This window comes from Pelophylax lessonae, assembly GCF_965119305.1.
Source record: "Pelophylax lessonae genome assembly, chromosome: 4".
Classification (NCBI taxonomy): Eukaryota; Metazoa; Chordata; class Amphibia; order Anura; family Ranidae; genus Pelophylax; species Pelophylax lessonae.
This window is the reverse complement of record NC_138771.1, coordinates 628,368,516-628,381,602: the sequence shown is the minus strand read 5'-3', so window position 1 is coordinate 628,381,602 and position 13,087 is coordinate 628,368,516. Positions and strand designations below refer to the sequence as shown.

At 42.1% G+C, this 13,087-nt stretch overlaps 1 protein-coding gene across 1 annotated transcript; it reads right to left on the bottom strand.

The window, feature by feature from the left end:
• Nucleotides 1-929: 929 nt before the first annotated feature.
• On the bottom strand, nt 930-9,770 carry LOC309552855 (transcription factor HES-7.1-like; the record flags this gene model as incomplete). Its single annotated transcript, XM_082253766.1, has 3 exons — nt 930-1,346; nt 3,594-3,689; nt 9,765-9,770. The coding sequence occupies 3 exons, from the start codon at nt 9,768-9,770 to the stop codon at nt 930-932; spliced, it is 519 nt and encodes a 172-aa protein (XP_082109892.1).
• Nucleotides 9,771-13,087: the final 3,317 nt, after the last annotated feature.

Sequence of the window (13,087 nt, the reverse complement as noted above, 5' to 3'; positions counted from 1 at the left end):
ACTTTGACTTGAGACATATGACTCGAAATGACTTTACTTTTTTAAGTTATTAAATATTTGCATTTTCTCAAGATGTGTTAAAGCAAAATGAATGTGCCTGTTATGTTTCTGACACCACAGTCACCTAAAACACCTCAGTGTGTTCTGATTTTTAGGACACTGGCTGTTTAACAATGGAAATACTTAACATGTTTTTAGTGACTGTGGTGTAGAAACATGACCGGACGAAGGATTTTGAGCTGTTTGGGCATTCATAGTGTTTCTTTAATATGCCAAGAAAAAAGCACTAAGCAGTTTTGTTAATGTTGAAAATAAAACAAAACCTTTCCTGATCACTGACTTTTAACTGATATAAAGGTGAAAATTAGGGTAGATCAGTATTTTGACTTGATTTGTGACTTGACCAAAATAAATGACTTGACTTGCTTGACTTCTAGCAGGGACCCGACTTGACTTGCTTGCTTTTCACCACAGTAACTTGGGACTTGCTTGAGACTTGAAGGTTAAGACTTGAGACTTGCTTGTGACTTGCACATGTGTGACTTACTCCCATGTCTGATTGATACCATAATTGCCAGATTCTGGAATTAATACATTATAACTAATGAGGGTTTTCATTGCTGCTTCTTCAGATTTGTACACATTTTGAATGAAGTGAATCATCATTTGAAGTGCCTGTCAACTGGCAACAATGGCCATGCAAAGAGTGGGGCATCCAGTACCAAGCTGTGGCAATTAGTTGGTAAAATTATATTTTGTCTTGAGATACTAATGACATTAAAAACAAGAAACTTCTCAGTAAAATGACTCCGGAAAACCAAAAAACATATTTTTTCAAGAATCACAAAAAAAGGTCCCTACGAGAAGCAAATCACAGCATCCTGATTTATAAGGGTATGTATCCCAGTAAGGTCCAATTAATAGTTCTGTTAAACCCATGGTCTCCATGAGCTCCACTTTTGATCAGAAGATAGTCCACGTTCAGCAAAAACGAGATTATTTTTTTGGTCTCCCAGGGATTTTAATGAGTAATCAAGCTGTGTAGATGTTTTTTGACTAAATGTAGATGATAGCCTGTGGAGTGTGAGATATTGGTGGTCCAGTGATGAAGACACCTCAGGGTGGTTTAATGTTAACTGTTGGAAGAGGGAATCCTTGCTTCCATAAGACAGCTGCTGGCTGGAGTTTATTAAGTGCAAGGTGGTCTGAAGGCAATGCTGGAAGCCAGATTGGTATTCCCGACTTAAGTTATCTTCAGGCATCTCAGAGGGCTTCATCGTGGACTGGAGAAACTGAACTGTATATTCCAAGATCTCTGCTTTCTCAATTTTTGGATTCTGTAATTTCTGCCAATAAAAAAGGGATATGGGGTTTAACAATTATAGGGGAGCTGTTATCCAAGTCTGTAAAATGTATACAATTGAATATGAACGAACATTGAAGGGCTTATGTCATCACTACATTTCTTTTTAAAAGTGTATCTAAAGCCAAAACATTTTTTTGTATAGTGTGAGGAAGAATGATAACCCTGGTCAGGTTCTTGTTAGGGATAGACCGATATGTTTTTTTCAGGGCCGATACCGATACCGATATTTTGGTCACACGTATCAGTATCGGCCGATATGGGCCGATATTTTGTACATTTAAAGTTTTGAAAAATGAAGACAATTTTTGACACAAATCTAGTACTGAACATGTTTTGTTTAATGCTTAATGGATGGCTGGCTGGCTGGCTGGCACCCTGTGGTGGGGGGCTGGCTGGCTGGCACCCTGTGGTGGGTGGCTGGCTGGCACCCTGTGATGGGTGGGTGGCTGGCTGGCTGGCACCCTGTGGTGGATGGCTGGCTGGCACCCTGTGGTGGGTTGCTGGCAGGCTAGCTGGCACCCTGCGGTGGGTGGCTGGCTGGCACCCTGTGGTAGGTGGGTGGCTGGCACAGGGGCTGTGGGTAGCTGACTGGTACAGTGCCTGTGGCTGGCTGGTACAGGGCCTGTGGGTGGCTGGCTGTCTGACTGGCTGGCACCCTGTGGTGGGTGGGTGGCTGGCTGGCACCCTGTGGTGGGTGGGTGGCTGGCACAGGGGCTGTGGGTGGCTGGCTGGCTGGTACAGTGCCTGTGCCTGGCAGGTACAGGGCCTGTGGGTAGCTGGCTGGCTCCCTGGTACAGTGCCTTTGGCTGGCTGGCTGGTACAGGACCTGTGGGTGTGGATGGCTGGCTGGCACCGGGCTGCTGTGGGTGGGTGTATGGCTGTGATACACTCCCGTGAGACTAGTCCCGACTCCAGAAGAGGCTGTCCAAAGCGAATGAGGCGGCCTGAGAAGGCAGAATGACGTCACAAAAATATCGGCAATATTGGCCAGTTCTGGGGCCGATACCGATATATCAGGGAAAGTGCTTATCGGACCCCGATATATCGGCCTTGCCGATAATCGGTCTATCCCTAGTTCTTGTCATGCTTTATTGCTATATTTGTCCCTGCTGGGGAGATTGATCCTCTCTGTTTTTGTGATGGATTGGGATATCCAACACTGTACAGTTATCACCAGAACAGGAATAGGAATATAGGGGAAATCTTCCAATGGGAATGCCTGTTTAAATGACAACTGTCTATGAGGGGATATCCCCTCTGTTTGGAAATATTCCATCCCACTTCCTGTTGTGTCTTCAGGACAGGAAGAAGTGGGAAATTTCCCAAGTGGGACACAAAAAAAAAAAGGTTGACAATAACGCCACTACCTTCACTGCTACTGGGGAGGATCTGATCTCTGAATTCTAGGGATCTTCAAATACTTGGTAACAAGACTGGCTGGCATTCAGTCACATAACTGGCTGTCTTGAGATCCTAGAACCACAGATTCTGCAGAGTGAAGACCAGCCCTTTATGCATTCTGTTACCTTTATATGGAAAGGGGCTTATTCTGACTATATGGTCAATTTAACAGCACTCCCATTACTAAAAATGTTTTTTAACTGATTGTACAGAGGTGATAAAGAAAATAAAAGTTTTATGCTTTACGAATGATTATACAACAACATTAAGTGCTTGTATGTTAATGTTAGGCTCTTTATATAATATAAGATTCACTTGCTAGAATGTTTTTGCAGAAAGAAGTTTTTGGAACAACTTGTTAATCTTTAGAATGTCTTGTTGTGGAACATACAGTCAGTTAGCCTCCTTGTTCTATAGATATATGGGAGTCTAGATGTTGGTCAAACTGATAAAGTGTTCCAAGATAACAGAAATTAATGTCTTCTAATAAATGATATGCTGCTTTTTGGTAGGGTCTTACATAGCAACTGTACGGGATTGAGGCATAAGATCAAGAGGTCAGATCCTTGGTACACTTGCCACATGCGTGGATCTCCGTGCAGGTTGATCTCTTTGCTTTCGGATCTTTACTCTTATTTTTACTTGTAAGCATTCCCTTTTAATGAACTTTCAAAATTTTCACTGTAAGAAAACCTGTATTATCAGAGATATCAACGTCTTGTAATTCTAAAGTGATATCTGGTTTAAGATGGACCCCAGTTTTTCTCTAAACTGAATTTTATGTAATGTGCTGATATCAGTAATAGTTTATCCAATAAAATCTCACCTCAATCTTCATCGCCTCAGATAAGAAAATTCTCAGCTTCTCCAGGCTGGTATTAATTCTTTCTCTCCTTTTCTTTTCCACCTGGGGCTTCAAAAGCTGGAATAGAATAAGGAGACAAATTCAATGACCATGACTGACCAAGGGGCATGACTGACAAAGGGGCATGACTGACCAAGGGGTATGACTGACCAAGGGGCATGACTGACAAAGGGGCATGACTGACCAAGGGGTATGACTGACCAAGGGGTATGATTGACCAAGGGGTATGACTGACCAAGGAGCATGACTGACCAAGGAGCATGACTGACCAAGGGGCATGACTGACCAAGGGGCATGACTGACCAGGGGGTATGACTGACCAAGGGGCATGACTGACCAAGGGGCATGACTGACCAAGGAGCATGACTGACCAAGGAGCATGACTGACCAAGGGGCATGACTGACCAAGGGGTATGACTGACCAAGGGGCATGACTGACTAAGGAGCATGACTGACCAAGGAGCATGACTGACCAAGGGGTATGACTGACCAAGGGGTATGATTGACCAAGGGGTATGACTGACCAAGGAGCATGACTGACCAAAGAGCATGACTGACCAAGGGGCATGACTGACCAAGGGGCATGACTGACCAGGGGGTATGACTGACCAAGGGGCATGACTGACCAAGGGGCATGACTGACCAAGGAGCATGACTGACCAAGGGGCATGACTGACCAAGGGGTATGACTGACCAAGGGGTATGACTGACCAAGGGGCATGACTGACTAAGGAGCATGACTGACCAAGGAGCATGACTGACCAAGGGGTATGACTGACCAAGGGGTATGATTGACCAAGGGGTATGACTGACCAAGGAGCATGACTGACCAAGGAGCATGACTGACCAAGGGGTATGACTGACCAAGGGGCATGACTGACCAAGGGGTATGACTGACCAAGGAGCATGACTGACCAAGGAGCATGACTGACCAGGGGGTATGACTGACCAAGGGCCATGACTGACCAAGGAGCATGACTGACCAAGGGGTATGACTGACCAAGGAGCAATTCCAATACATTGATTGAGAGGCCACTTTAGCACGCTGTTTAGTGTACCTTCACTGTCATTGCGGCTTGATAAATGAGGGTCAATTTGTCCAATTCGTCTCATTGTCCAAAGAACTAGATGCATTTATAATTAAACAATAGCCTAAAAACAGTTGACCAAAATAGTCTAAAGTCTGGTACACACAGGCAGTTTTTTTTTTCATTCAACCCAGCACACTGGCCGAATGTCAGACGGTTTCTGTTGAACTGGCCGATATTTGGTCCGTATGTACCAGCCTTAAATCTAGGCATATGAGTGAATTTTGGCTTGCTCCTAATGAACTAGCTGAAATTTGGTTAACAGGTGGTCCTTCTGGTACCCTCCTTTGATTGAAAAATTGAAGGATCCAGGTGAAAAATGATTGGCCAAAATTTGAACGTCCAAAGAAGTATATAACACATCAAAGGAATTGTAAAGTCAGAAGGTTTTTTTATCCTAATGCATTCTATGTATTAATAGATAAAGCCTTCTGTGTTTAGAAGCCTCCCCAGCACCTCCTAAAACTTTCCTGAAGCCCATATCTCTCCAGCGATGTCCACAAGTCCCTTGGCCATTTGGGACTCTCCCTCCTGATTGGCTGAGACACAGCCGCAGCGCCATTTGCTCCCATGGCAATCAAAGTCATTTAGCCAATAAGGAGAGAGAGGGGGTGGGGCCGAACAGCAGTTCCATGTCTGAATGGACACTCAGAGCTGCAGCTCGGCTCAGGTGCCCCCCATAACAGGCTACTTGCTGTGGGGGCACTCAACAGGGGGGAGGGGCCAGGAGAGCCAAAGAGGGACCCGAGAAGAGGAGGATCTGGGCTGCTCTGTGCAAAACCAACTGCGCAGAGGAGGAAAGTATAACATGCTTGTTATTGGAAGAAAAAAAAAACGGGACCTTACAATCACTTTACACTTCAAAAATCTGTAGGCATAGAGTACCATTTCACAATAATATTCCATCTTGGTGGGAAAATTTTAACTTAGAACTCTTTAAGAAGCCTGCACAGAAATAAAGGGATGAGGCACATACACTTTTGTTTGATTACTGAACTTCTGCATATCCTAGCGCTCTTTTCTTGGCCACGGACTCCCACATTATATATTATTCCCACAAACACAGTCACGGAATTTTTTTTTTTCTGTAAAAATATCAAACCAGCCACACAAAACATTTCCTTCTACAGTCACTAGGGGCAGCATCGCTCTGCAGTTTCAGTTTAGGGTATGTAAAAATTTGGTGTGACTAGTAAAATATTTAATTCATTTTCTAAGTAAAGAGTTACCACAACCTTTGCAAATTGTATTCATGCAATAACTGTTTATTATTAGCGGGATCTAGATTTTATTAGTAATTCTTTAAAAATGTCTATTTCTTGCATTTCTAGCACATTGGATGTGTTACAAACCTTGTTTAATTAGGGTTCAGGTACATGGAATCATGTGAGCTGACCATGTAAGTTGGACCAAAAAACACCAGAATCACAGGAAGGTATCTATCTATCTATCTATCTATCTATCTATCTATCTATCTATCTATCTATCTATCTATCTATCTATCTATCTATCTATCGTATCTGCCCCCTATATCTATCTATCTATCTATCTATCTATCTATCTATCTATCTATCTATCTATCTATCTATCTATCTATCTATCTATCTATCATATCTGCCCCCCTATATCTATCTATCTATGTATCTATCTATCTATCTATCTATCTATCTATCTATCTATCTATCTATCTATCTATCTATCTATCTATCGTATCTGCCCCCTATATCTATCTATCTATCTATCTATCTATCTATCTATCTATCTATCTATCTATCTATCTATCTATCTATCTATCTATCTATCTATCTATCTATCTATCTATCTATCTATCATATCTGCCCCCCTATATCTATCTATCTATCTATCTATCTATCTATCTATCTATCTATCTATCTATCAGACTATCTATCTATCTATCGTATCTGCCCCCCAATATCTATCTATCTATCTATCTATCTATCTATCTATCTATCTATCTATCTATCTATCTACCTACCCACCAATCCTCCCGTCCACCCATCTTATCAATACAGTAAATGTATCTATCTATCATTCTCTATCATATCTATCTATCTATCTATCTATCTATCTATCTATCTATCTATCTATCTATCTATCTATCTATCTATCTATCTATCTATCTATCTATCTATCATATCTGCCCCCCTATATCTATCTATCTATCTATCTATCTATCTATCTATCTATCTATCTATCTATCTATCTATCTATCTATCTATCTATCGTATCTGCCCCCCAATATCTATCTATCTATCTATCTATCTATCTATCTATCTATCTATCTATCTATCTATCTATCTATCTATCTATCTATCTATCTATCTACCTACCCACCAATCCTCCCGTCCACCCATCTTATCAATACAGTAAATGTATCCATCTATCATTCTCTATCATATCTATCTATCTATCTATCTATCTATCTATCTATCTATCTATCTATCTATCTATCTATCTATCTATCTATCTATCTATCTATCTATCTATCTATCTATCTATCCATCTATCCTCTATTGTATTCTGTCATCTCTCTCTCTTTATCATATCTTATCATATCATCACTTATTGTACTAAAAAGTTGGGTTTGTTAGTTTTTGTTGTTGGTAAATTAGCCCTGGACCACAAAACAAGTGTGAAAAAGTGAATACGTTAGGCTGATAAGTACACTTGATTAATATTTCAGTTTTTGGCAGAAAGCTGAGAGATAAAATACGTGGTTTAATCCTCCTGTATCTAGTTGTAAAATCAATTCCGAGTCGACTAATGTTGTAATAAGACAAAGAAATTCTTAAAAAAAAAAAAAAAAAAAAGTTGTTTTCCAGAAATGTGGCAATCCTAGTTATAAAATAATTTACCTTTCTTGGGGTTTCCAGAGCTGTCCTCTCCATCCTACTCCTCCTCATGCCTGGGATGTGATTAGCTCTGTTGGAATCCCTCATGTGTCAATAATCTTCTTGGTCCTTAAAGATTCCCCTTATATAGTTCTGAGCTGCCACCTGCAGTGCATATTCCCTTTTCAACAGGATCAGCCAATGAGAAGAGAGCAGGCTCCAACTTTGACTAGTCACAGGAGGCCCACTCCACTCACTTTTCTCCTTTACCCACTGCTGAGTCCCCGGCTGGCACTCTTTTCACATGCGCAAATAACTCATTAATTAGATCTAATGTGTATCGTGTCTTAGGGACTGCAAAGCTTGGATAGTGACGCTGTACTTTGACATCCGATGGTGGTTGGACAACTGTTCCAGTATTCAGCTTTTTTGGATTGCTGGAGTGTGTGTTTGGTTGAGAGAAGGGGTTGTAGCCAGATACCCCATGGTATGGCTTCTTCATCTCATCTTACCCCAATGCCATTGCATCCTCATCTCATCTTACACCAATGCCATGGTTTCCTCATCTCATCTTACACCAATGCTAAGGCTTCCTCATCTCATCTTACCCCAATGCCAAGGCTTCCTCATCTCATCTTACACCAATGCCATGGTTTCCTCATCTCATCTTACCCCAATGCTATGGCTTCCTCATCTCATCTTACCCCAATATTATGGCTTCCTCATCTCATCTTACACCAATGCTGGCTTCCTCATCTCATCTTACCCCAATGCTATGGCTTCCTCATCTTATCTTACCCCAATGCCATGGTTTCCTCATCTCATCTTACACCAATGCTATGGCTTCCTCATCTCATCTTACACCAATGCTATGGCTTCCTCATCTCATCTTACCCCAATGCTATGGCTTCCTCATTTCATCTTACACCAATGCTATGGCTTCCTCATCTCATCTTACCCCAATGCTGGCTTCCTCATCTCATCTTACCCCATGGTATGGTTTCCTCATCTCATCTTACCCCAATGCTATGGCTTCCTCATCTCATCTTACCCCAATGCTGGCTTCCTCATCTCATCTTACCCCATGGTATGGTTTCCTCATCTCATCTTACCCCAATGCTATGGCTTCCTCATCTTATCTTACCCCAATGCTATGGCTTCCTCATCTCATCTTACCCCAATGCTATGGCTTCCTCACCTCATCTTACCCCAATGCTGGCTTCTTCATCTCATCTTACCCCAATGCTGGCTTCTTCATCTCATCTTACACCAATGCTGGATTCCTTATCTCATCTTACACCAATGCTGGCTTCCTAATCTCATCTTACCCCAATGCTATGGCTTCCTCATCTCATCTTACCCCAATGCTATGGCTTCCATATCTCATCTTACCCCAATGCTATGACTTCCTCATCTCATCTTACCCCAATGCTATGGCTTCCTCATCTCATCTTACCCCAATGCTATGGCTTCCATATCTCATCTTACCCCAATGCTATGGCTTCCTAATCTCATCTTACCCCAATGCTATGGCTTCCTCATCTCATCTTACCCCAATGCTATGGCTTCCTCATCTCATCTTACCCCAATGCTATGGCTTCCTCATCTCATCTTGCCCCAATGCTATGGCTTCCTCATCTCATCTTACCCCAATGCTATGGCTTCCTCATCTCATCTTATACCAATGCTATGGCTTCCTCATCTCCTCTTACCCCAATGCTATGGCTTCTTCATCTTATTTTACACCAATGCTATGGCTTCTTCATCTTATCTTACACCAATGCTATGGCTTCCTCATCTCATCTTACACCAATGCTATGGCTTCTTCATTTTATCTTACACCAATGCTATAGCTTCTTCATCTCATCTTGCCCCAATGCTATAGCTTCCTCATCTCATCTTACCCCAATGCTATGGCTTCTTCATCTCATCTTACCCCAATGCTATGGCTTCTTCATCTCATCTTGCCCCAATGCTATGGCTTCCTCATCTCCTCCTACCTCAATGCTATAGCTTCCTCATCTCATCTTGCCCCAATGCTATGGCTTCTTCATCTTATCTTGCCCCAATGCTATGGCTTCTTCATCTTATCTTGCCCCAATGCTATGGCTTCCTCATCTCATCTTACCTCAATGCTATGGCTTCTTCATCCTATCTTGCCCCAATGCTATGGCTTCCTCATCTCATCTTACCTCCATGCTCTGGCTTCCTCATCTCATCTTACCCCAATGCTAAGGCTTCCTCATCTTATCTTACCCCAATGCTATGGCTTCCTCATCTCATCTTACCCCAATGCTATGGCTTCCTCATCTCATCTTACACCAATGCTGGCTTCCTCATCTCATCTTACCCCAATGCTGGCTTCCTCATATCATCTTACCCCAATGCTGGCTTCTTCATCTCATCTTACACCAATGCTGGCTTCCTCATCTCATCTTACACCAATGCTGGCTTCCTAATCTCATCTTACCCCAATGCTATGGCTTCCTCATCTCATCTTACCCCAATGCTATGGCTTCCTCATCTCATCTTACACCAATGCTATGGCTTCCATATCTCATCTTACCCCAATGCTATGACTTCCTCATCTCATCTTACCCCAATGCTATGGCTTCCTCATCTCATCTTACCCCAATGCTATGGCTTCCATATCTCATCTTACCCCAATGCTATGGCTTCCTAATCTCATCTTACCCCAATGCTATGGCTTCCTCATCTCATCTTACCCCAATGCTATGGCTTCCTCATCTCATCTTACCCCAATGCTATGGCTTCCTCATCTCATCTTGCCCCAATGCTATGGCTTCCTCATCTCATCTTACCCCAATGCTATGGCTTCCTCATCTCATCTTATACCAATGCTATGGCTTCCTCATCTCCTCTTACCCCAATGCTATGGCTTCTTCATCTTATCTTACACCAATGCTATGGCTTCTTCATCTTATCTTACACCAATGCTATGGCTTCCTCATCTCATCTTACACCAATGCTATGGCTTCTTCATTTTATCTTACACCAATGCTATAGCTTCTTCATCTCATCTTGCCCCAATGCTATAGCTTCCTCATCTCATCTTACCCCAATGCTATGGCTTCTTCATCTCATCTTGCCCCAATGCTATGGCTTCCTCATCTCATCCTACCTCAATGCTATAGCTTCCTCATCTCATCTTGCCCCAATGCTATGGCTTCTTCATCTTATCTTGCCCCAATGCTATGGCTTCTTCATCTTATCTTGCCCCAATGCTATGGCTTCCTCATCTCATCTTACCTCAATGCTATGGCTTCTTCATCTTATCTTGCCCCAATACTATGGCTTCCTCATCTCATCTTACCTCAATGCTATGGCTTCCTCATCTCATCTTACCCCAATGCTTTGGCTTCCTTATCTTATGGTGTCAGCTAAAAGGTAGCCGGAGCCATTTGGGAAGGATGTAATATACTCACTGTATAGTCCTTTGCATTCTGGCTCTAATTCTCTTATAAGGATCAAGTACCCCCGTATGGTTTTCTCCGGTACTAAATATTTCTGGTTACTTGATACCTCCTGTGGTCACACACCTGGCCATTTAGCAGACACTACTACGAATTTTTTGCTGAATAGTCAACATCATATACCCAAGCTATATATGAGTATTTACAGGTGCTATGACTAGCAGATAGTGTATCCCCTGAAGAAGTCCAGCGGGCGAAACATGTTGGGAATTCTAATACCTCTATGCAACTAAGGACAAGAAATATGTCAAGACTGTACATGGTTTTATATGGATTTGAATTTTATCATATTTTCTAATAAACAATGCATTTTTTAATAAGTTTATGTTAGTTTGTATGCAAGATGGCCCTCACTCGACTCTATGGTCTTGGAGGACCAGAGCGACGTCAAACGTCGTTGCCTAGCAACCGGTTTAAAGGGCCAATTTTTTTTCAACACTTAGCTCGCGTGCAGAAGCAAACGCATATGGAAGTCCCGCCCACATATGTAAACGGTGTTCAAACCACATATGTGAGGTATCGACGCGATCGTTACAATTATTTGAGCCCTAGACCTCCTCTGTATCTCTAAGCTGGTAACCTGTAGAAATGTTTAAATTGTCTCCTATGGGGATTTTTTTAAGTACCAATGTTTGTCGCCATTCCGCGAGCGTGCGCAATTTTGAAGCATGACATGTTGGGTATCTATTTACTCGACGTAACATTATCTTTCACTTTATGGAAAAAAATTGGGTTAACTTCACTGTTTTCTTATTTTTTAGTTCACAAAAGTGAATTTTTTCCAAAAAAAAATTGTGTTTGGAAGACCGCTGTGCAAATAGTGTGTGATAAAAAACATTGCAACGATCTCCATTTTATTCTCTAGGGTCTCTGCTAAAAAGAATATATATATATATATATATATATATATATATATATATAATGTTTGGAGGTTTTTTACGTTTTCTAGCAAAAAAAAAATGATTTTTAGCTTGTTAACACCAAGTGTCAAAAATAGGGCCGGTCTTAAAGTGGTTAAAGTCACATCAAAGTCGCGTCAAAGGCGCGCGACTTTCAGGTCGTACAAGTGTGAAGGGGGCCTTATGTCTACTTCTGTTTTTATGTTTCTTAGTTTTTATGTTGTTGTAATAGCCCTCCAGTGCTACCCCAATCTCCCCGTCCCCATCAGCCTGTTAGATGTAAGAACCACTGTGTAAGATCAATCTGACGTGCCCCTACATTCCTCCAATCAGTAGGGAAAGAGAGCGTTGCTGAGAAGACAGCAGCAGTTTCGACGGTCTGGAGTTAATTTACTATTTGTTTTATATCATTTGTTGTAAATTAGGCAGGCTTTTCACAGTGCTCCCATACGGAATTGCAAGCTCCGTTCTCACGGTCTTATCAATTACGTCAAAGGTTGGTTTAGCGGGAAAGCCCAGGAACCGTATCTCATAAAAAGTTTTAAGATAAATATTCATGTGAAAAGTTTCCAGGATATAGCTATTTAAACAAACCAGCAGCACACAGATGGAAGACTCAACACATAAAATGAACCAGAAGATTTTGTGTACTTAAAGGGAAGTCAGAGCCGAGCGGCCAAACACACGGGTGATACTCCAATGTAAGGAAAGTTTAATTACCTGGGAAAACATTGGAGCACATTCTCCTCCATGGCAAGGTGCTGGATGGCTGGATAGAGCCAGGAGATGACACCATTCTGACCAGCCAGTAGTTCTGCAGCCTCCGTGCCACTGCCCCACCCCCTGCCACCTTTACCATTCACTGGTACCACTTACTACTTCAATTTATGTAGAAAAAAAAATAGCAAACACATGGGGGGGGGGGGGGGGGATCTATATTTAACCACTTCTGGACCGGAAGGATTTGCCCCCTTAATGAACAGGCCATTTTTCGTGATTCGGCACGGTGTTACTTTAACTGACAATTGCGCGGTCGTGCGACGCATTACTGAAATAAAATTGATGTCCTTTTTTCCCACAAATAGCGCTTTCTTTTGGCGGTATTTGATCACCTGTGCAATT